Source organism: Panthera pardus, unplaced genomic scaffold (genome assembly GCF_024362965.1).
Source record: "Panthera pardus isolate Hobbes unplaced genomic scaffold, ASM2436296v1 HiC_scaffold_22, whole genome shotgun sequence".
NCBI lineage: Eukaryota > Metazoa > Chordata > Mammalia > Carnivora > Felidae > Panthera > Panthera pardus.
Genome location: NW_026526788.1, coordinates 8301855 through 8327907, shown reverse-complemented (window position 1 = coordinate 8327907; position 26053 = coordinate 8301855). Strand labels below are relative to the sequence as shown.

Sequence of the window (26053 nt, the reverse complement as noted above, 5' to 3'; positions counted from 1 at the left end):
TAAAAATTATCAATAATTGTTGATAAAACGAAGGCAATAAGTGAAATGCCGAGTAGATATATAGAAACAATTGATTTAGGACACATAGATCAGAAGACTAAGATCCTCCTTGTTGTAATGTCTTTTCATGGCAATATCCCCAGTAATGGAAAGCTAAAAGGATGAGTGGCATGAAATGTTAACACTGGTTGCATCAAAGAACTCCCTACAAAAGCTTGTTATATGGAACTCAAGAGTGTTTTCCCCCTGCCCCTGCCATGGAAGAAATAGTTCTGCTCAGTGATCTTTAGAGGACTCAAATACCTATTTTGTATAATGGCAAAACTGAAAGATTAAGGCTAAAAATATTTTTAAATAGTGAAAAGTCAGGTATTTGGTTCCATGTGGGTAATTTTAATGTCACTGCTTAAATGGTTTAAGTGGCCACTTAAATTATACTACTATTCAACCAACAATGGATACAGTTTTTAAAATGGATTCACAATTAACATTTAGTTAGTGACTACAGTGTGCTAGGCATTGTGCTAGATATATTTTCTTATCATTTCATTTTAGGTTTATAATAATCCTATGAATCAGGTGACATGAATCCCATTTTGTGGGATGCAACTGAGAAATTAAGTAGCTTGACTGAGGTCCTATAGCAATTTACTAGTAAAGGATTTGAGTCCAATAAACTTCGATGAACATTCATTAATTGTCTCCTACATGGAAGGCACCTTGTGAGAACCTGGGCGTATAATTATGACTAATGGACACAAGCCCTAACTCAAAGAAGTTCATAGTCTAATGGAAGAGATAGGCAATACAAAGGTCATTTCAACACCAAGTGGTCTTTCTGGATCACAAAGTTCACATCAGTAACTGATCAGATCTTTGGCTAACAACCTCCGACTACATGTACTATATGTTAGTTAAACTGTGAACTCCTACTTGTTTTTTTATCAATTTTAGAACCCAAAGAAAACAATTTTCTAGATATGTGGCTTTGGGAAAGTCAATTCACCTTTCTGAGGCTTTGTTGCATCACTTTGATATGGGAATTAACGATCTCCTCACCCCCTTACTTTCAAAGGGTTGTTCGGAGAATAAAATTGGCTCAGACAAGTACATTTGCTTTGAAACATGCAAAGCACAATAGGAATAAAAGTGAATTTTCAATGATAGGAAGGCACAGGTTCAAAAGACCTAGGTTTCTAAAATAAAGACTTCAATGGGCTGTGGGGTGTGATAAATAATCTACATATTCCATGTACTCAATGTGACATGAGTGCATAAAATGCATTCCTATTTCAGATCCCAAGACAATAAAAATGACCACTGTGTGAAATAAATTAGGTATGTCCCATGGATAACAGAATTAAAGCACATGTTAGTTATGGAGGGAAACATACCTTTGCTTTCAAATGTGATCCTCAGATTATTTCTCTTATAACGTCTTAATGCCTTTGAGCTCCCATTACTCTAACTGAAATCCTTACTGTTCTTTATCCATTCCATTAACCAACATCCTAACTGATCTCCCTCCCTTCCGGCTGCAATGCCCATCTTAAACACTGTTGCCTACAACGACAGTTGCCGGCAATCCAATCATAAAACACTCCCAACAAAAAGATGGACTCGTTTAACAGCAGTTGAGAAAAATCTACTCTCAAAATCCCCTCACTCTATCATCAGATATAACCACAGAGCTCCCCAACTTCCATGAAGGAAATCATGCTGCTAATGTTAGAGGACTCAGTGTTTAGTTAGCATACTAGCATTACTGAGAAATGAGAAATCTGTTCGCTTTAATGTTACTGGCTTGAACAATGTACGTTAGGAGTTAATGCCAGGTACACCATCACACAACACACAACACTACTGAAGTGTTACTTACGTAGTGGCTCTTCATGGCCTCAGAAAGAAAGTATGAATTCTTTGGCATGGCACAAAAAGCCTTTTACAGCCTCCCACCAACTATCTTTCCAGCCTCTAGTCTGTTCATGTCTCTTCAACCACCCTAGGTCAGTAATGTTCTTCGTGATGCTTTGTACCTCAAGCTTTGCATATGCGGTTCCCTTTCATTGGAATATCCAACGCCTTTCTCATCTACCAGGTAAACGCCTACTTCAGGCCATATGTTACTTCTGTTGTGAAACTTAACCCATCAGCCTGGCAGACAAGTACTTCAACTCAGTTCACTCAAAACACATAGCTCATGGGTTCTGAAGTTATTTGTTTACAAGTCTATCTACATAACACTGAGTCCGTAAAGAACGCCAATGCCTAGGACAAGGTCTAGCACATAATAGCCACTCAAATTTCAATTAGTGCTTCAATGTTTAAAAACTGTACAAGGATGTTAGGAGAATTTATTTAGTGCCATGAACTAGTATCACATGCTTTCCTCAAAAAGAAGGTTGATCCAGAGGAATGGCACAGCAGTGCAGTCAGAACTGAGAGCTAAGCTGAACTACACCTGAGTCAGACTTTGCAAATCTGGGGTGGGAGATAGACAGTAAACAATTAAGCACTAAAATACTAACAAAAAATTAGGATAGCCAATGCTTAGAGATTGTGTAAATTATTGTGACTAATTAACAATTAATTATTTGGCTGCATTTTCATACAAATTTGATGAGGTCAGTATAAATATCCCGAGTAAGAACCTCAATTCAGCGCATTACCAAGTGCAGATGGAAATTTAGAAAGGTGAAATGTTAGTTGTTTTATATAAAATGTTCAAAAAAATAAAAAAAAAAATTCTGAGGACTGTATCAGCTTCAAAATTTCATCTTGTTGATGAAGTCCAGGGCTGCTACAAAATGATCAAAAAATAAAATGAAGTATCTTCTACAACACTCCAAGAAGTGGAAAAGAAGAAAAATTGCACTTTCAAGCTCATAATGACTTAGTAATGAGGTTAAATGGTTCTGAGAAAAAAAAAAAATCCAAGGATGGAATGAAATTTTAAATATTCATAAGGTTTTTGGTTTTGAACTTCATTATACGTTAAAAGAAAACACGTGATTAAAAAATTATGCAGAGAAGACAACATTGAACACATCACAAGTCTAACAACACACTTGCCAAAGAAAACTGCGGTTTTTTTTTTTAACAAATGGGAAGTCCAGGCTTTTGCAGGAAAGGGAGAAATTTACTAAGAAGGGACAGAAATATTGGCAAACTTTCATGGCAGTAACAATGGTAGGAACAGGAATAAATATTAAATCGTATGAAATCCTTATATACAAACCTCAAAAAGGCACATATTTCCTAATGGTATCTCAATACCGGTTTAGGAATATCATATAAAACCATAAAAGTTCCAAAGTGATTTTAAAACTTCAACAGTAAATGTAAAGACTGGCAAGAGATTTGTGTCTTTAAAGAGAGTAAAAAAGCAATAAGAAGCAAAAAATACCACCTAAGTTGATATGGTGAATATAAAATAAGCCCCCGGAAGGTATTAAAAGATGGGGCTAAGGGATTGGCTCATGAAATTGGTAACAGTGGGAGGCAGAGAGCCTGCATTTCAGTCTTGACCCTGTCACTTCACTGTGTGATCCTGGACAAACCACGTAGCCTTTCCACCCCTCAGTCCCCATACCTATAAACTGGGGACAATACCTTACTGGTGGTTGTAGGTCTCAAAAAGTTGCATTTAAGTTAGACATTTTCCATGGCTATATAATTTACAGCCATTTTATCATCATCAGGAAGAGGTTTAGCCTATTAGAGACAGGTGGTTGGGATGCAGAAAATTTAACTCATCAGATTGTCTTCCCAGTGTTGAGTTTATTAAACTGCATGGGTCTCAGGCTTTAAAGCTACAACATCACTAACAGATGGGGAGTTTTCAGCTTTCTCTATGAATTCTGAGAGGGATGATTGATTTTCCCTCTCCTTATGAGGGTACAAACTCTTCTTGACTTCTGTAGACCCGTAAAAAAAAATGGGCATGTCACAGAAATTGTTTAAATATGCCAGAAGATAGAGTTGCTGTAGGTATTCTTAATCTGGGAGGTAGTATGATTATTCATAGAGTGAATGAATTGCCGTCGCGTGTTCTAATAGGCGTCCTGATTAAGGCAAGAGTGTGTACTGAGAAAGCACAATTTAATCTCTAAAGCCGTGCTGACGTTCTAGGTACTCCTCAAAAATCTCATCCCTCTTTTATTACCACTGCCTATAATGCCTTTTGGAAACCTCTTTGAAATACCAATGCCAACTTTGTTATTAGTTTGCTGCTGCTTCTTCAAATTGGGTCTCAAGAATGAAAACACAGTTTTTACGTTAGGAAGGTTTTTAACGTGTGATGTTTTCAAAGGAATAGAAAAAATCTCTGTAGATCTCTCAATAATTGGAAGGGAACTGGCAGAACCCGCTGGCCAAGAGGAGACTCAGCAGGACACAGTGCCCCCGGGTCACCACTGATTTCCCATGCACCCATTGGTGCAGCCATAAAGCCACAGAACGTCCGAGACAGAAATGCCACAGAGAGACTACTGCACACATCTATGGTTCATTCGTTTACACGACAATTGCAAACACTGGGTCCGTCAGAATTTTTTTTAAACGAACGAAACAAATCCGAAAACGTAACTTAAATTCTTGACCCTTTTTGTCTAATATGTTCATAACTGAACATCCTCATGGAGAGAAAAAGGAAAGCTTGGTATATAAGTTCTATAAATAAAAGGATGCATAATGATGGAAATTAAATCATCTATTCGTTCCACAGTCTACCAAAGGGAAAAAAATGCACAAAAAAACTTTCACTGTCAAGACTGTACACAAAGCTAATAACAAATGAAGGAGCAAATAAATAAAAGGCAGATCATTTGTAATAATTACCACGCTCATGTGTGATGGCTGAGGAAAGGAGGACAGTCAGTACATTTACAGGTGAAAGAAAAGGAAACGGGGAAAAAATAAGTTGAGATGTTGGTTTTGTCTTGCTGTTTGTAAGGAAATACAATAGAAAACGTGTTAATCAGTTTGGGCAATTATTTGCGGGTGTTGAAAAAGAATAAACAAATCAAATCAACCTCCTACTGACAGATGTGACTAATTCTCGCGTCAGAATGGTCATTCTCACCCAGCTATTTCTGATTCGGGACTCACGAATGTCATTCCAATCCGTAGCTGGTTGACGAAGGGTAGGAGACCCTGTAAAGCTAACCTTGCACAGCCACTATTCCTGCGCGGGTATGAACAATGGCAAAGAATGATGAATGCAATTGTGTTCAGAGCCTCTGGAACATCAGGTAATAATTGCAGGGAAAATTGAAACTGATTTCTAACTCTGAGACAGGAAGTCCCACTTTGGACAGAGAATTCATCCCTTTTAGGCACTTTACAGCTAATGGGAGATGCCCAGGCTTCCTGGAGACTCTAGAGGCAGGCAGGTAACGGGCTCTGAGATTTGTAGGGGCTCTGAGCTCTCTGGATGGGGCCCTCGGGCCAGTGTTTTCACTGTTGACATAAACCTAAGTCATCAAGAGATTTGGCTGCATATTCATTTCAGAAAATTTAAATAAGTTTACAGTGCTGCTGGCAATTTTTTCTTAAAAGTAGCTTACACAGGTAACTGTAAGGACTAATTCTGGATGGTGGAATCTATACATTCAAATGTCAACAAGAAAATAAAAGCACACAGGAGCTGTAGTGTAGCAGCAGCATTAGAATATGTATAACTGATAATTTTTTTTTAAATTTTTTTCAGGGTTTCTTTACTTTTGAGAGAGAGAGAGAGAGTGCAAGCGGGGGAGGGACAGACATAGGAAGACAGGAATCCGAAGCAGGCTCCAGGCTCTGAGTGTTCAGCACAGAGCCCGACATGGGGCTCGAACTCACGAACTGTGAGATCATGACGTGAGCCGAAGTCGGACGCTTAACCAACTGAGCCACCCAGGCGCCCCTATCATTGATAATTCTTAAAAAACAGTAAGAAATATGCAGCTAATCCTTTTACCTAATGTGAACACAAAAATATGCAGAAATAAGAGAGATTAGTTAATTCTAAAATATTTCAGAAAGGTAAGCAGACTGCAAATGGCAGATAGGATAAAATTTAGTTTTTGCAAAAAGAAAAATTTAGTTTTTGCAACAAGATTAGTTTTATCAAAGATCTGATGTGCCAAAACTAATGCATTGATAATATGACCACTGCAAACTAGACCAAACAAACAAAAACAGATCAACACACAGGGCCTCATTGAAACTAAATTAATTGGAAAAAATGTCAAACACAAAAGAACAAAAACAAATCGAGACAAAAAATATTGAAGATTTTTTTCCTAATACTAAAAACGAATGTGCAGCAATAGTTATTTCTGCTTTCACTGTAGTATATACTAATTTTTCTAGTTTATACACACATTTACAGAGAAAAAAGTCTAAGATTATGTGAGTCATTATATTTGTGTGCATGTGAATTAAGTGATCAGAATTATTTTAACATTAAGAATTACTCCTTGATTTCTTTCATCAAATTTGGACTTGTGAAGACATAGGGATGTATGAGATACAAAGATATCTGTGCTATAAGGGAGGAGACTGTCAGAATAGTGGTCCATCAGAGGATCTCAAAGTGTCACTTTCCTAAGGAGACCAAGGAATCTGAAGATTTGGCAGTTTGCCAAAGTGGCCAAAAAAAGTCCAATATCCTCTAATTTGGTTCATCCATACGCTTTATAATTTCACAGATGATTCTCTTATAAGGGATCTTGATCTACTAACCAACTAGGGGAAAGGCCAATTACAATAGGTCTGGAACAACAAAGGAGTTAACAGTCAACTGGGAAAGTTGGGTTTTGGGTATGATTTGAGTGAGTGCCCGATTGTGAACTTTTAAATGAGTCACATAAGCATTTTGGCCATGTAAAAATAACCCTACATCTCTCTGTTTTGCAAAGATAATTGGTAACTGACTCATCTCGGGAAAGGGGGGGAGAGGGGACAGGTGACCCTTTTAGTTTAAGTGACTGATACCTGATCCTTCTTCCGTGACCATTCCAAGTCCTTCAGCTTTGTTCTGCCGCTCAAATGCATTTAGGTCGAGGACGCTACAATAGCAGGGAGGAAAACGCTTAGAGGACGAGAAAATTTTCTTTCTTCAGGAGAGCAAATGTGTACAAGTTCTATATCATGAAATGTGAACCAAATATTAACATACACTGAAGACATACCCCAATTCAATGTCTACCAACCATATTTTCCCAGGAGCAGCCCAGTCCCTCCCCAGGGCCTGCAATGAAATGATCCGTGGGCGAGGCAAACAGAAGGCATTAATGGGTTTCGACTTTGGGAGTACATTGTAATGTTAGCAGACACACTGAAATGTAATTATAATAATCACGTTTTCCCAGAAGGAATAGCTTATTACACTAACTATCTGTCAGATTCCTTTGTCAGGTGCTGTCTGAGTGATTTTAAATACTGCAAAAAATAGAAAATGATGACCATAAATGAGGTTAGGGATCATTTGTTTAGGGAAAATGAGAAGTGGTCCACAAGCTCCCAAAGAAAACTAATTAGAATTTCCCTTTTTCTCTTTTAAAATGCACACACTGCTCATTTTCAAGTGTGCAGCATATACGTTAATTCTCCAAGGTCCCTATTTAAGAATAGGGAAGACTATTAAAAGACATTACTAACGCTGAGTAAGTTAGCAATTACGACATTACTAACACCTAACAACAAGGCAGGAAAGAAGGCACCATCACTTGTCCTACTTTGACGTGTACTGAATCACTAAAAAATATTCTGTGTAGAATTACTGTCAGTAATGTTAAACAAACACCTTGAAAGACACAACCACTTAGTAGAGCCGGAACAAGGAAGGAGCGGGCTTACCTGCACGACTGCATCAGGCCGGCAAGGCTCTGAAAGAAACCCACGTCCTTCTTCTCCTTGAGATAGTCAAGCATTTTCTAGGGGTAAATATACAAACCACACGGCCACTGAACACAAGGCTTATTTTTTGTTAAGCAAGAAACATCAAAAACATGGTTTTTGTTCTGGAATAAAGACTTTAAAAAATTAGTGCATATGAAAACGACTGTCATCTTTACCACGACATGGTGACCAAAACGTCAAAATGAGATAGCTGCACGTTTCAGTGTCGGCAGTATATACAGGTGGCTTGGAACAAGACAGCTGCTTTACATAAACATCATAAGCACCATAAATATCCATGGAAATAATACTCTCAACTCTTCTAGTCAATCTTTAAGGATGTGAAGATGTAGACACTTAGTTCAAGTTTACTGGGAAGAAGGCCCACCTGGATGCTAGTCAGAGATTCCCATACAAAAGCTGAGTTCCTTATTTTTTTTGTTAACGTTTATTTATTTTTGAGACAGAGAGAGACAGAGCATGAACGGGGGGAGGGTCAGAGAGAGAGGGAGACACAGAATCCGAAACAGGCTCCAGGCTCTGAGCTGTCAACACAGAGCCCGACGCGGGGCTCGAACTCACAGACTGCGAGATCATGACCCAAACGGAAGTCGACCGCTTAACCGACTGAGCCATCCAGGCGCCCCAAAATCTGAGTTTCTTAAAAGGCATTATAATCCATGTGGTGTGACTACCATATGCTACTGTCTATAAGACATTATTTGTCTATTATAGACCTATGTATATAAGACAGAAATTTAGTTTCCATTTTCATGGTCTCTAAACCCAAGCAATGGTAGCAATCATCTGACCGCTAAATGTTTCTTCTCTTGTCAGAATGATGTCCAGTCTCTGTGCCCAAAATTGTGATGAAACACAAACGTAAAAAATGCTAAAGCAGTACATGGCTCCACCCTCCTAACTCTTGTTGTTGTTGTTTTGTTTTTTGTTTTAACACTTATTTCCTTTTGACAGACAGAGACAGAGCACGAGTAGAGGAGGGGCAGAGGGAGGGAGACAGAGAGTCGGAAGCAGGCTCCAGGCTCTGAGCTGTCAGCACAGAGCCCTACCTGGGGCTCGAACCCATGAACCCTGAGATCATGACCTGGGCCAAAGTCAGACGCTTAAGCAACTGAGCCACCCAGGTGCCCCTTAACTTATTATTATACACTAAAATGAAACAGCTATTTTCAATGTAGATGAAGTAAGTGTTGGAAGTTTCAAACAAGAAGTACATACAAGATGATAAAATGATAGGAGGCACACCAAAGGTTTCAAGAAAACAAAGATACTGCTCTTCTCTGAATCTTGAATAGATGTGAATAATTGCTATCACCAGTGTTGTCTGAACGGGACTTAGCCGAACAGTAAGTTTTGGTAGTCATTTTCCCCCCAAGATTTGACTAACAGCTACCAAATATGTCAAGGCTGTGCACACGCACACACACACACATACACACAGTATATGCATATGTATGTATGTATGTACACATACATAAAAATAGGAACACGAAACACCTAGCCATTTTCTGGGGAGTGTGATAACTTACTGGTCTAATAAAACGTATAGCACTTATTCATTCCTGGATCTTTTAAACACAAGCAATGTAGCTCAGAGAATTAAAGCGGGGCAGTAGAATATGTACCTGAAGGTTTACAGAAAAAAAGAAAAGGCCTGTATAGACAGGAAGTGCATATATTATATGATTTCTCACGGCTACTTCTGACTCCAAGGATTTCTGAATCTAAATGCTACATCATTAAGAACTTTTAAAGTGAAACATAAATCAAGGGGAATTTGTTAACTATTATGGGGAGATTAAATAGATTAAATAGATTTTCTTTAGATTTTCTTTTTTTTCACATCATGTAGTCATTTACTATAGAAATGAAAACGGGACATCTGTAAATTGGATGGGGGAAAAAAAAGACATCATTATTTTCACGAAGTTGTGATGGAAACTTAGCGTTCCATTCAACTATTAATGTAAGCAACAAACACGGGTCAGATTAGCAGTAACTCTGACGGTGTCACCAATAGAAATTCCAGAGATTTTCATCTCACATCACCTGGACGAACCATTTCTTCTCAATAATTCGACCAAGTACTACATCTTTCATTTAAGGAGTTCATAAAGAAGCACAAATGAATTTACTAAAAAATGTGTTTATAATGCTCTGAAAATCACATTTCAGTATTTTTGGTTTCTCTTAGAAACGGTGTCGTTTTACTTTGTGATTTAAAAAAGTCAAACCAAGAGGAGTCCAGACGCTTCACTAAGCTGTCAGAGGCATTAAAAAGAAAAAGTTAAGCACCCCAGATGACATTATGTACTCCTCCAGTCCAAAAATATAATGATTATATTTGCAGGAGGAAAAAAAATAGAGTACACAATTTGAGAAAAGTGTACAAACGAATTTTTCAGCTATTCTGGGTTGCCAACTTAACCTAGTCCCAAACTTCACCAACCCAAAAGGCAACCTTCAAATTTTCTCTGCTTTCCTTAGACTCAAAGATCTTCTGGGAACATATACAGGGCTTTGTCCCACTGTCATGATCCTGGGGCTGCCAGAAACCTGAAGTCAAAGATTCCAAGGTTTTCACTAGCCTTCCCTTCTTTTCCTTCCAACAGGGTAGCACTTTCCCTGCCTCACCAAAACTTACCCAAGAAAGAATAATTATTAGTTCCATGTTCATAAACTGTTTTTTCTCATACAGAAGCCAGTATAGAAAAATATGAGATCAATGTTAGTTTTAGAATAATACGGTCTGCTTAACTCATGTTTTGTTTTGCTGTTTTTCAATTAGCGTAAGAATTCTTTCTGAGCTCACGGCCACAACTGTAGGCCATGTGAGTAGTGTCCCCAGGGGTGTGCAGTACAGAGCCTGTGACAGTCTGTTTCTGAGAGTTTTTTAAATCACTCAAACATTCTGATTCTAACAAACTCACAGACCTTGGCCTTCAGTGGGATATAGAGATTATACCCTTTGTCGTAACTGGTTGAAGTCATTAAAATTCAGCCCAGATCACGTCTAACTTCTTAACAGGACATAGCTACAAAACTTGGCTGGGAAGAGGTTTTTTTCATGCCCTGGGAGACTATAATTACAACTAAAAATATTTTAAACAGTGTATTCTGTTTCCATGTTAACCAAGACATAGGCTTCTCACCAAATATACCACAAAATCCTGAGAATCAACTTGTAAGACATGTAACACTGTAAAACATATCGCCCAACTAGGCTCCTGAGGTAAGAATATTAACTTTTCCCCCCACTATTAAAACAAACCATTTTATGCTAATTCACATGAAATGCAGGTTGCACACCATGTGATAGGACTTCTCAAGAGAGTCAGTGCCTCGCATGGCAGGGTGCTATCTACATGTTTGAATGCTGGGACTGATGGCCATGAAATAAAGGCATTATTTTACACAGAAATGAAAAATTGTACAGCCAATATTGCTTTTAGGATGACGAAAATAACTCAATGGGATGACAAGAGGGTCCCTCTGTTTGAAGAGTACATTCTGTGGATGCCTTCAAGATCTTACCTGCTGAACTGTGGAGTTCCCGCCATTTAAGATTGCAATTCCAAGTTTCAAAGTCGCCGCTACCATTGGTCCAGTATCACCTTAAAAATATAAAAAATGGCGTTCCTTATATCATTTCGCCCACTTCATTAACCATTTCTGTCTCAAAACGTATACTTTTAAAATTAATATCACCCCCCCCCACAAATCTGTATAATGGAGTAGGACTGACTGACTTACAAGTCAAAAAATACTAAACGAGTAATAATGCTTATTTTGCCAGCAGTGTTTTTACTCAATCTTGTGGAATTTATCTAAGAATTGAAACTAGATGAGGACATTGAAGAAAAAAACAGAAACAACTTATTTTTAAATACACCTAAAACTGTCAAGATTTAAAACTAATTGTGCATATTAAAGTAATATTGAAAAAATAAGGGCTACCTAGAATTTTAAGGAAAATTCCTCTCTCTCCTTCTCTCCTCCATATATATATATATATATATATATACACACACATATATATATACATATATATGTGTGTGTATATATATATATATATTATTTGAGAGAGAGCACACATAAGCAGAGGAGAGGGGCAAAGGAAGAGAGAGAGAAAAGAGAGAGAGAAGAGAGAGAGAGAGAAATGAATGAATGAATCCCAAGCAGGCTCCAATGCAGGGCTCAATCCCACAACCTTGGGATCATGACCTAAGCCAAAATCAAGAGTCAGGTGCTCAACTGACTGAGCCTCCCAGGCACCCCCTCTCCCCTCCATATTATGTTTGAACAACTTTTATAATTTTCATTTTAGCACTTTTTATCTTACTGTGTTTATAGTATTGCTTTATTAGGATGACTGCCTAATTTGAAGTAAGTCACTCAAATAATAATGACAAAATTTATTCATTTATATTTTTAGTAATCTCTACACCCAACACGGGGCTCAAACTCATAATGCTGCGATCAAGAGTCACATGCTCTATGGACTGAGACAGCCAGGTGCCCCAATAACGATAAAAATTTAAATCCAACCAGTTGTCTACCCTTAGTCTATTTTACTTTTACATTATCCACCTCTACTTATCTTAGAAATACAATAATAAAAATAACAGAAATAGAAATAATAATAGAATAAGAGAAATACCTTAGGGATCTGGGAGAGGGGTGTTTAATAAAGTTTTATTAGAACTCAGCCACACGGCTCGTTTACGTATTGTCTCTGGCTGCTTCCATGCTACTATGGCAGAGTCGAAGGGTTGTGACAGAGACCCACGGCCAGGAAAGCCAAAAATATTTACTATCTGGCCTCTCACTGAAAACATTGACCCACCCCTGATTTATTGAGTCACGACAGAATTTCCAAAACTTAAGGACCAGAAATAAAATAAATATTTGAATAAGATTCTGAAAAAAAAAATCCACATTGGACTGGGTTAATGAGAGCCTGCATTTCTGAAGTCACCTGACCTAGGGATGAACAAGAGATTCAGGGACTAGATAAGTCAGGAGGAGTTAAAGAGGGGTGCTCCGAGAGACTGAAGGGGTGTGAGGGGGGCAGCGAGCCTCACCTTTGCTGGCACTGATGGTCTGTAGCACCATCTCAGCAGCCCCGCGGTCATGGAGCCTGGCTTGCTGGTACAGAAGCTTCTGCTTCTCCATTTCTTTTTCCTGAACACAAATCCCAACCATTTATGTTGCGGCTGTCATGAAGCACAGCAGCTTTCTACAGACCATATTTTCAGTCATCTCTTCATGTATGGGCTCTATGACAACATCATGGACCATTTCAACACCAACAATGTTATTCAACAGATGTTAACAATATTCAACTCTCGGTTTTGCCCTTTATATTTTTCTCGGTATACTTTTGGTACTGGCTTATCCGGATGGATTTTCTCAATTTTAATTGTTGGATTAGTCCAAAGCCTGTATCACAGTTTTGAAGTACTGAACTTCATCACTGAAACGTGCACTTTCTGAACGATACATTTGTGCAGAAGTCTGTCACGTTTTTAATCATCTCCCATGCCATGGCCATAACTTGATACTGCTCAGCAAATGGCTCGAGTTGCAAGTTATCACTAAATGACAGGAAAACATGAACTGAGACGTGTTGGAGTTTAAGCAAAATTGAAAGCGGATATGAATAAAAAAGGTAGGCTTCAACTAAGTAGCGGACTTAGGATACGCATCTCCCCGGTCACCCCCCCCCCCCCCCCAAGAATAAAAGAAGCAATGTGCCTTTATATTTTGTATTCTCGGGTGGTAACAAACGATACTGCATGGTGCTGCTCGAGCAATGGCTGGGGTTTGGTTCTTTTCCACTGAGACTACCACTGAAAACATAAAGAAGAAAATAAAAATAAAATATAAAGGCACAGCAAGTTCAAGACTGGTAGGATCATTCACTTGAGCTATCCAGTTCGCTGGAGAATTGAGACGGAACTAAGCAGTATAAGTTGCAAAATGGAAGTTGCATAGAGCCCTAGGACAGCGAGTCCATCAAATGGCGTGGTAGAGAAGCTTAGTCAATGGGACATGAAACAGTCAATTAGTATCATGTCCATAAACACAACGGCCAAAACATATATGACCTAAGAGCAGGAAGAGCCGCAGCAGAAGTAGCCAGAGTGACAGTTTGCTGCCATAAACTTTCCATCCAAAGTACGGAAAATAGACACAGGAAGATGGAAGAGGTTTAAAAAATGAAGGCTTGCTAGTTACAGAATATGAAAAAGAAAGTAAACTAAAAGGAGGAGGGGGGGAAGAAATGGGCTCAAACAAATGAAAAAAAAAGAAACCTTCAAATCAAAAGCAACCAACACAGACATTTATGCTGTTACCAGAGAGTTCTCGCCGAGGCTGGCAAATTTGTTTCTTAAATCTTTGATAATATCGTGCTGCGAAAACAAAATTGATCAGGGTTTTTTTTCACACTATAGTTAGAGCTCCTGTGGTTAACGTTTTATTTTTTTTCTTAAATTATGTGATAGGTCTAAATGGAAGCAGAGAAAAGAAAAAAAAAAGGCAGCTTTGCTTCATATGTATAGCCATGCTAACATCTAAAAGGGTTGCCTTCATGTTTAAACCTCTTCCTGCAAAGTCAAGAACAAAACGAAAACAAAACCACACAGACACACAAAACCATATTGTCATTACAACACAGTTTCAGAAAAACTGAAAGACCCTTTCGCCTGCTCTTCAGGTGTGGTTTAAAATTGGTCACAGCAACATTTGATCCCTCCTTTTAGACCCAACAATCTTTCACGTTCTTCCTAAACTCTGCACTTGTGCTTCCCAGCGTAACCAATTCCTTTCGTGGAAGACTTTTTCAGTAAGACAGCGAGAAGACATTATTGGCCTAAGGAACCACCCTAGCATTTTCATCTACTAAAGAGGCAAGGGAGTTAGAAAGACTGATTCTTCTACTAACCCAATAAAATGTATGAAGACAGTCATCAGGAAAAACCCAAAGAAGACAGAAGATAGCAGCGTGCCGTATATTCTTGAGGGGGGAAAAAACAAACGAACAAAAAATAGAAAACCCTTTGCTGTTTGTGCTACAAAAGTAGGTGGACCAGCTCGAAGATCTGCCAGAACAATGTACACAATACATTCTAGATCCTGGTATCCTCTGCAGTAACTGAAATCGCGCCTGATGGATGAAGGTCAGAGGATCAAGAGACAGAGAATATTCAATTGCCTTCTTAAAAAAAAAAAAAAAAAAAAAAAAAAACTCCCTGGGTAGAGATCACCCTCATTTTTCTCACACGGCATCTAAATTTCAATATTAATAAATACTTCAGGGGAGATGATGATTCATCTGATACAACTACTGACCTAAAAAAGATACACTGATCTAGAAGCAGGAAAGCCATACTTCATAAGGAGGGATCAGGTCAACCTCTAGGCTTGAATTTCTTCTTTGTCAGATTGAGTTGGAGGCTTTCTCTTCGGAAGATATTTAATATTATTTCTTTCTGGTACTTTGTCCTTTGAGAAGTGCTTCCTGGGTATGTAATTTAATCCCTCCATTGGAAATTTTATCACAGTGTAATAAAATAAAACCTTGAAAGCTAAACCCGGAAGTTTTCAGACAATAAAATGATGGATTATGTGGAAAGAAAGAAAATTATTTCATTTCAACCTCACTGCAGATTAGTTTTTCTAAGAAAACTGAAGATAGGTCTTTTTAAAGAATTTTACTCAGGGAAACAGCACCCGAAAAGTAGCTTTTTAAAGCATCTTTTTAAGAGTAGGGTCCTGTCCCATCCCAGATTCTGCCTAAACTGCCACTGAGTCTTAAATAAACATTATACCTTCTACTTTAAGTTCAGTCTCTAAATCATTCTGTCTAAGGTTACAAAAGAAGGTTGTGGGGAGGAGGAGGTCCAAAGTTTCAATTTTCCCCTAGGCAAAAAGTTCTGATTACCAAGAGCAACCAGGAATTATCAGCTGTTTTCCTCAGAAGATTGCTATGAACCTTTTCAAGGTCAATAGTGGTAATAAATCAGACCCATGATCAAATAGCAGGCATTGAATGAAAGTATTCAACATCATGACTGCATTTAGTATGACTGAAGTTTGTAATAAAATATTAAGATTCTTCCATTTTTTCCTAGAGTGCCTTGCGTTTAGCATTTGATGGGGGGGGAGGGGAGGGGAATTGAAAGGCCTGAAGAAAAAAATCATCCATTCAGTTCTTCAACAACTTGTCTTACAGGAGAAAAATATGGAACTTAAAAAAAAAAATAAATTACAACTGCCCCTTTCTTCTTGATGGATAAAATAGTTTATCCCTATGATGGAGATGAAAGATATTTTAAAGTAAAGTAGGTCAGCCTTTTGAGAGCAAAACTTTTACACTGAAACTGACGGACCCCTCCTCGGTTATGGGGGCATTTGGGGCCGCGTGGACATCCCAGCTACAGTCAGTACGTAACGCCACAGGAGCCCAGTTGGCTTGCCTTTTTTTGTTTTTTCTGTTTGCATTTCCAAGCATTCAGCAACTGCTGAAAAGGTTTTCATAATGTTTTCCTCTTCAGCTGCATGTAGAGGCTAGTTCTGAGTTTTCTAAGAGCTGAACTCTTTCTATATATATTTCCCATAATTTCATAATAAGTCAACCTTACCTATTCTTATTTGGCACCTTAAGAGTAGTCACAACCTACAAGGTGATGTTGAATCTCAACATTATAAGAAAAAGAAGACGGAAATTTAGAAGACTCAATTGGGTGACTATGGGGGCAAGAGCAAAAGGCAGTGAGATGCTAACCCTTTGGTTTACAACACAAACAGGCCAACTCCGACTAAGGGAACACAAAAATCTAGCTGGGAGTCACGTTCTACATTTCAATTATTTTTGTTCAGTATTCCAGTTTCTGAAACTGTAGGTTGGCCACATTTATAAAGAGTCGACTTGCAGTCCTAGGAAAACACTTTAGATTATAACTCTAATAACAATGGCCCCCACATTTATAAATTTTAAATTTAATTTCTTAAAAATTAAATGAATGTATATGGAGTTTCCTAGAAGAAAGTCTCCATGAGACCAAGGGCTAAGAGACTTGTCTGCCTGTTTTAACCACAAGGATTCATATACTACAGATCCAGTAATGTTCCCTGCACATCACAGGTGTTCAAGGAAATGTGTGGAATGAATTGCAGAACTAAACAGTGTGGCAACAGGTAGCATGTACAACTGATCTGAAATTTTACAAATGCTATCTTTTCACGTGAAGAGCTACAAAGCTAGTACAACGTGGACGTCTCTTTTCGTCCATTTTTGGTACCTGGTCAAAGAATTATACACGTACAAATACTCATTCTCAAACTGTGGTTTTTAGCTCATTTCATTTGCTGTCTGTACCTTTATTTCCCATTCTCTTTGTTGCTGAATATCGAATAGTATAATAATCTTCCAAAGTTCTGCTTTTCAATAGGATGGGCATAGTTTCTAATGTTTTCTCTTTAACAACAACAACAAAAAAAATGAAGAAAAAGAAAAATATGCTTTCACCCAAAGCAAACTTTAAATGCCACATTTTTTATTAATAGGTGATCAGAGATGACAGAAACACTAAAACAGAGAAATGTCGTTCAGTTAATGTGTTGGAGGTCTGAAGTTTAGATGTGCTATATGGTATGATCATGGCTTACTTCTTCCTTTAGCATTTATACTCCCATACTTGTTGAAATATTATTTCCCTTGGATTCAGCATATTTAGAACTAACCACTATGATGCGGAAGCAATAAAACCCAGCCGCATTGAAATAATTATCTATTTCAGGGACCTGTTGGCAAAACGTATACTATATCTCACACACACACACAAAAACTCCATCAACAAAATATAAAGTGGCGTGGGGGGTGGGTGGGGAGAATGAGCAATTCTAAAATCAGAAGGTATCAAATTAGCAATGTTAGATTAAGTTATCATGAGAGGGAATGTGGTTTGTCCTGAGCACAAAATTGATTTAGAACAGCGTTCATTTACCCATTTGGTTGCTTAAGCCTTAAAAGCATCAAATACTGCCTTGAAGACAGAAGGAAATGCTATGCAGTCCCACTAGCCTGATGAAAGAGAGAACAAGAAAAATAAGGTGATTGGCGGTCTCTAATAATATGGAGGTATGGTTAGATCATGAAGGTCCCAGAGTGTTGGAAAAATTCATGGGAAAAGGGAGAAGTTAGAATACATTTTATCATAGAATGGATCATGACAACTCATTATCTGGGTTTTGACTTCTCTCAGTGCTAGTTGTTTTAAGGGTCTATAATTCTAAGTTTTCACAAATGATTACTGATCCTTCCCCAGATCAACTCTTGAGAAACAGATGTACTCGATACAGTCTTGAATATTACCTGTTCAGCTGACAGAGGGCTTTTTCTGGAGACTGTCTTACAAGGATACACAGTCCTTCTGTTATTCCAGACTCTGGGTACTTATCCTGTGCTCAGCCACCTTCAGATGTCACCTGTACATCTGGACTTTATTGTATATGTTCTCAAATAATTACTTATACTGAATTTCTGAAGACCTTTATCATTATATCACATGCTGTCCTTTTCACGAAGATCCTCAGGAATTTTTGTTTCTCCCAAAGAAGATGACTATGTTTATTTAATTGATATAGTGAACTGTGAAATTTATGTGATAGAATGTGGACTCCTGGAAAGCTCATCGTAATCAGTAATGCTGACCAACTCCAGCAAATTAGCAAGACTCTAAGGCATGGGTTTCTGGATTAATCTCATTCTTAGAAGGCTCCATGTGTCCCTGAACCCCTATTATCCCTCAACGCTTTTCCCTTTTTTATCTAACTGTACCAGGTATAATTGTGTGATACTTTGAATACCAACTAACTAGAATTTAAATAAAAACTTGAAACAAACAAAAAATACCAAAAAGGTAGAGACAGGTATACATGTACAGAAGCTAAGCTATTTTCTACAAAACATTTTTAATGTGACATTTCTATTCTAAAAACTATGAAGTTTATTTTTTTTCCACTCGTCCACAAAAGATTGGAAGAAAAAGTAACAAAAGTTTGCATGCTTCTATCCATATTCTTGCATTTAGATGAATTATGAGATTTCCCTGAAAAATTAAAAGAACTCACCCATGAAAAGCAAATCAACACTTTTAAAGCTGGGTGTGACCCCTGAGAACATCTAGTTCAAAACAGAAAAAGCTGAGGCACAGAGTAATTTAAATATGACCCCTGAAGGTCACCTGGATGAGAACCCAGGTCTCCTGTCCTGTGTAGTTCTGTGTTCACCCTCCTGGGAAAGTTTCTCTAAGGGCTTCCTCGGCTTGATTTTATACGAAGGCAGAATTGATTAAAAGTAATAGTAACAACAAATACCTATAGAGTTTGTTATGTGATAGTCAACGTTCTGAGTGTATTATATGTGTGAACTAATTCGATCCTTACCACAGTCCCATGAAATAGAATCTATAATCAGCCCCATTTTATAGACAGGATAATTGAGGCTTAAGATCACACAGGTAGCTGGTAGAGCTGGGATTCAAATACAGGTGGCTCATTCAACTGATTCTGCTGTTACGCATCTGCTGTACATAATGCAGTCAAGCATAAACCTCAACTGAGATTATTTTTAAAACACCAGCACATGAAGTCAAACTGTCATGCGCAGCAAAAATGCACAATTATATGTGTAAATGTATATTCCATACAGTTTGCTATTTAGGTGCAACACCCAATATGCACGAGTCACCATATACAATATAGAGGACTGTGCTTTCTAGGAACTTTCCTCATACCAGGACTGTACTCCATCCTGCCCCATACCCCTTTCTCTCCAAGACTTGGCAATTTGCCATACTTCTGAGACAGTGGGCCCTAGAAACGGCTCACAGCATTACTGTGGTTATGAAACCTGGCTCCTGTCATCACTACCACCCACTGAGGAGGCCCCACGCCCATGTATACAGAGGCTGTAGTGCCTGAACACGGCTGGACCCACGCTGGCTTTGGCTTCCCAAAGGGTGCATGAAAAATCTGCTTATCATCAGGAAGTATGAAGAAATTAAGCCCCTGTAACCAATAACAGGTAGGAGGTGGGACAGAACCAGGGCTCATCCTTCGTCCCCATTAGGCACTGTTCCAAGATGCATATGGTCATTCTAGGGCCATCTGACATCACTGTTGAATAGCTGTGGTCAGCTCAAGAATGCACTATCTTGTATTTGCTCTCTCTCCTTCCTTAGATCATCCATTCTCTTTTGCCCCCACTCTTACCTTCCCTGGGATTGTAACACCCCTCAACCCCAATAAAGTGTAGCACATAATCTCTTTGCCCTGTTTTCCAAGGAACCTGGGCTAAGACATGGGGGTATTACTTGAGATCGATGATTTCAGTATATAACAGTGCCGTTGGCGGGATGCAGCCAGAGACATGAGAACAGTGGCCATCAAAATTCCTTATCCCTTCTCTATGATTCAATAGTACAATGAGCAACTCAACACTTTAGCCTGCGTTTGGGGTACCACGGTGCTTCTGCGGTAGAAACAAAGCAACTATAAGTTTACCTGATAAAAAGAATCATTGTTTCAATGTTCTAGATCCAAAGCTATATCTTTGACTTTTTATATTTAAGGGTTGTCTTTGGTAAGACTTGGGGAACCCTTCTAATTTAAATTGCTTTGTTCCTATGGACAGAATTAAATGAACCCATTCAAAGATCGAATTATATAGCTGCTGGAGGGTACATCTTATAGCCAATTCATTCTTGCAGGACTGCCAAAGAATGGAATTCTATTCAAAATTAGATCATTGGAGGGGCCAGACAAAGGCAATTTTATCACTGGGTACAGCTATATAGCATCAGAACTTAAAGACATTTGGGCCTAAATGGATTCTTCCACACTCAGTGATGCATATTTTGGAATATGAGCTGGGTACTGGTCTGAATTCTTTAGCAGGTACGATGATATTTTAGTTATGCCTGAGGCCCATCTGGGACAGAATACAAGTTAGTCTCCTAAAGCTTTTTAATACAGAATATCAACTCTGGAATAGGCATTTTTAGCATTTAAGAGAGTAGCAATTCTCTTTAATCAATAGTACAGAATAATAGGACCTCGGGGACTCAGCAGAGAATTCATCTGTGAATTAGAAATTGGGCATTTGCCAAAGGATGATGCAACTTGCCTAATATTTGAGAAAGATGGTTTAGAAGGCAAGTTAATGCTCCATTCCTCTGGCTTACTTAAGCTCCACTGTCATTAATTTGGAGTTTTATTAAGAAATAAATCTATATTATAGTACCTTAATATTCCACAGAAATCCTTCCATTGAATTAGCATTTAATGCCACACGCTCAGAGTTTAGAGAACAGCATTAGAAAAGCAGCAGCCATCTGGGGGACGTTTCTGTGTCTTTTGCAAAATCATAGTTTAAAAATGTGGTTTACTCTGGTACCAAATCTCTTTGTTCATCTAGGTGAAAAAACCCATCATGCTCAAGAGAAATGAAGTTATTTGACCTGCAACATTATTAATTTGTTATTATTGTTATTTGCTTTGGCATTTGAAAAATCCAAAGCTAAACAAAGTGTTCAACTATAGTAATAAGCATCTCAAGTAATTGCTAAAACATTTCTTCCCTTTCAGTTACTCTTGGCCTCTTCTTAAGATTTAACTGTCCTTTTGTGTAGTTTTAGTATTGAAGTAGTCCCAAATCTAAAAAGAGCCATATATAATAAACTAAATATGCAACAAAATTATTAAATAGTTACAGGAAGAGAATATTTACGTATATTATTGATGAAGCAGGGAATTGAATTATCAAGTTAAATCAAGCAAGTTTTAACATAATCGTATCAGCAAAACACACATGTGATGGAAAAAGAAAAGAGCTGTCAAATACTCAGCATTTTAGTCCCCACCTCCTGTGTTTAACATTTCTTAAACTTTACTTCACCCCTGCATGAAAATTTTCCCTATAATGCCATCTTTTAAAAAGACCTAGTTTCTTCTCAGTATCTTCACTGAATACTTACAGATGAAGAATTTAAGTAGAAATACACCAAATGTTAATAATTAGTCAGTTATGGGGATAAAATTAAACTATCACACACTTTAGGTTATTCCCAAATTTGTTTAACATCATTCGTTTTAAGAATTATTGAAACAGCCAAATAAACTTTCACATTTATTATATCTTGGATGAAAACTTCCACTCCTAGACTATCTCTAAGTGATGTTAAACAACCAGACACTTCAATGTAAAAAGTCTGGGAGATTACTAAATTCATAAAGAAAAAGTAATAATCCAGTTGTCTGGTCAATGTTCAGTGGTTCTGTTAGTATCACAGAGTCAACCTCAGACAAGAGTATCTTCATAGGCAACTGCTTTCATGTCTCTTTTTCAAATTGGTAAGAGTTCATATTGCTTACTCATGGAGTATGTATTTTGTGAAAAGTAGCATGCTATGCAAATTAGGCATATATAATAAATTACAGTCCTGAATCACATGGAAATACAGTAAAAAATCTGGTTAAGAGGTGAACATTCCCACATCTTGTCTATGGTTATGCACATGAATAAATGGCAATCATAAGCAACTTTAAAATCCTGTTTCGGAGGGGGGGCAGTTATACCTGGGGGTTTACATCTTCTTTCCTATGGTTAATTGCCAGGCTTCACCAGTATTTGAATGTCCTGCCAGTCATTCTTAGTCTAGGGCACGTAACCTCTTCCCTCAGGTCAGGCTCCATGCCTCACCTGATCTCTTGTCTTCGGTCTGACCTGAATCCTAGACAGATTCCACCACTAGCCATTCCTAGACTTCTGTTTTGAATAGGGAACTTTTCTTTTTTGAATAAGGAATCACCAGATTCGACCCTATTTACCAAACCGGATTTGCTTTTAGATCTCCCTGAAACTGTATTCCTCTCTCAAAGTAAGATGGTTTTCTTAACCAGCAACACATTCCTGACCTTCCTTATCTACCCGTATCCCACAGATATCAATACACTCTTGGGGCATGAACTTTAGTGCTAGGAAATCAAATCTTTGGTTTCTGCTAGGAGGTCCCTTCATGTTTTCAACTCTCAATAATTCACAAGCATTATACCTGAGATAATCAGTGATAAAAACATAAATACCAGCTTAGTATCACACTCATTATTACCTACTACTTAAGCCCAGAATATATTATTGTCATATCTTACATGTCATTAACTATATTATATCCATCCAATTAGAGTTAAATCTGACAGCTGTATGAACTCAAATTTTTAAATTTATAAGGATCATAATGTACGAATAATATATTCTTCCAAATATAACAGTGAGTTAAAGTATTATCATTTGTTTCTTCTAAATAGATTCTTCATGACATTATAAATTCATTTTAACAGTAATTTTTTTTTAACTAAAGCCATGATGGGTATTTTTTCCCTGGGATGTTCTAATCAATTTTCCTATGAACTAGTGTCATGAAAATAATATGTAAGCTTAACAGGGTTCATAACAAAGGAAAATGGTTGTAATGCTAGATCAAGATGGGTTTTTTTGTTAGATAACGTTCCAAGTGCTCAGTTATTCAAAATATTAAGAGATAGAAGTAATCATCAAGTTGTTCCCTGTAATGAAATGCTGAAATCGACATTAAAATTGTGGAACAGCCTCTCTGATTACTAACTAGGGATATTACGAGCACAATGGGAAAGCAGGCTTCCTTCCAATCTCATCAGCAATGCCATTTGTCGCGTCTCTTTTCGAGTAACAAGACTCGTATTCAAGAAACATCAAGAGGGATGAGGCCAGAATGCTGTACTGAAAGACCCTTAGCTGAAAGGTAATCAGCTAAACGGCTGGCCTTTGACCCCAGCCCAGCATGCAGCCCAGGGTTCACATGTAGGATAACATTTCAATTATGAGTCATTGGAATGGCAAGAATAAATCTGCATCAAGGAACGGGCACCGAAGGGACCAATTGCATTAGAGCTACGAACTCATAGAAAGATTGCAAGACCTTTTATTACAAAAGAATCCAAGATGTTGGGTCTAACAAAGGTAAATGTCACAAGAAACCGAAACTCAGACCCAGACAAATACACACATATATATATAGTTTTACCTTGCTGCGTTGGGATCCTGTGACCTTAAGGAAGGATGAGGACAAGAAGCAAAATAGCAATAAACAATTGCTCGGAAGACAACTGACAGACCATAAATGGTGTGCACTTCAGAAAAAAACAGTATTATTTGCTGCTCAGAGCTCATTCGAATTTACCTCAGTTTCTTATCAATAAAGATGGATTTGAGAACAGAACATACATACTTTAGAAAAGATTATAGTGTCATGTAGGAAAATTAATCTTACAGCATCTTAGCAACAGTCACAGGGTATTCTCAGATTAGTTTTCGTACTTTCTACACATTGACTTCAATGGTGCAGAGATGCTGTATCGAATTGCTTCTGGAAGGGACACTACTCTTTGTCCACCCCTCAACCTCTACCTTTTTATGGGACCACTGTAATTAAGGACCGACTGCTGGCTACTAATCTGTTTACAGACTTCTGGCTCGAAATCCAGGTATGTAATAGGAAAAAACAAATAATGTAATCTGTTTCTTTCCACTTCATTTTTTTTGAAAATTCTATAAAGAAAAAAAAAAAGAAAAAGAAAAAAAAAAGAAACAAAGAGAAGGGGTGGTTAGCAACAACTCCTTTTTTTTTTCTGTAGAAAACAAAAGTCAAGTCTAAATAAAGGGGGAAAATAATATTGACTTCCCTTCCGGCTAACTGATATTGAGCAGTCTTTCTAATATTTACAAGCTGAGAACATTGAGAAAATAATCATAGAATAGAACGTAGCCCTAGGAATATACGCATTCCTACCTCATGCAAGCAAACTGCGTTCTGCACCACCATCTACATATGATCAGGAAATGAGTGACCTAATTGGGTTGAAGTCAAAAGAGGCTGAATCTTTTAGGAGTTCTTCAATTCAGAAGAAAATATCAAACCAAGGGTTTAATTAAAAACTCGATGTCATGTTGCTCTTCAGTGAGTATTTTCCTCACATGTCCGTTGGAAATTTCAGATCCCAACATTCACTGAGATGAGAACAATTTGAAGTGATCTCATCTCGGAAGGTTCTCAGGAACACTCATTCTGAACATATGGGTTTTATTGGATTATTTCATTACTCTACGTTCCTTGGTCTTAACTTTAGCAAATGTTAGGACTCAGATCTGTCTATCCAGCTTCTGACATGCAGTTCCTTGACACAATAAGCTGCAATAAGCCATGAAGCAAGAAACATAAATGTCAGTTATAAGCTATGAAACAATGTTTCAAAGTAGAAAAAAAAAAGACAAATCTAGAAAGATCCATCTTACTTCAAAACTCTTCACTTCTTCTTCACCATCATCATCTTCCTCATCATGACAACTCTGATACATGGAAAACATTAAAAAAAAGTCAGCAGGATTAGAATATGTTGAGGCAGGAGGTACAAAAGAATGTTGTGTAGAACACCAAATCATTGGTATTAATTTACCACTGACATTGTTTAAATGGATGTGTCAGATACAGTAAACGTGGACGGCATGACCAATGAATTCATGACCTACAAGAAAATGATACTGTGCTTTTACAAAATCAAAATATTAAATTGCCAATTTAAGTAATACAGATACATGCAATAATTGTGAATAAAATTAACAGAAAACATGTCCATTATCAAAGTTCATCTTGTAATCCTTTAAATTCATTTTTATTGTAATTGATCCAAAAGAGGAAATGAAATTCTAGCTGCTACTAATATTACTCTTTAATAGAAAAATAAGTAAACTATTCTATTATTTTGAGTTATTTCCCCAGAAATGATAAAGGAGGTATAGTAATCCATGCATACATTTTAATCTAATTCCCACAGCTAAAATTTTTGTTTGATAAATTGTGTGAGGACACAGAGGGTCTGCTTCAAATCCTAATGCTGCCAATTATTAGCTGTTTAGCTTAGGGCAAGTTCCCTTACCTCTCTGGGTCTCCCTTTCCTCATATTTAAGATGGGAATAAGAAAAAGAGGACCAGGGTTCCTGAGACGATTATATGAATTAACATATGCTAATGGTTTCCCACTTAGA

The 26053-nt window shown here is 37.7% G+C and overlaps 1 protein-coding gene across 9 annotated transcripts in view; it reads right to left on the bottom strand.

Moving 5' to 3' along the window:
* Positions 1–26053, bottom strand: part of RYR2 (ryanodine receptor 2) — a 756877-nt gene that overhangs the window by 64909 nt on the left and 665915 nt on the right. For 6 of the 9 annotated variants that reach the window (XM_053910232.1, XM_053910224.1, XM_053910227.1 and 3 more), the window contains 6 exons: positions 25304–25357; positions 24036–24059; positions 12990–13089; positions 11440–11519; positions 7843–7919; positions 6979–7052 (listed from right to left, as the gene is read on the bottom strand). In XM_053910232.1, coding sequence (XP_053766207.1) covers positions 6979–7052; positions 7843–7919; positions 11440–11519; positions 12990–13089; positions 24036–24059; positions 25304–25357 — 409 coding nt within the window. The remainder of the gene's footprint in view (positions 1–6978; positions 7053–7842; positions 7920–11439; positions 11520–12989; positions 13090–24035; positions 24060–25303; positions 25358–26053) is intronic. The other 3 variants (XM_053910226.1, XM_053910229.1, XM_053910230.1) reach the window with 1 other exon arrangement.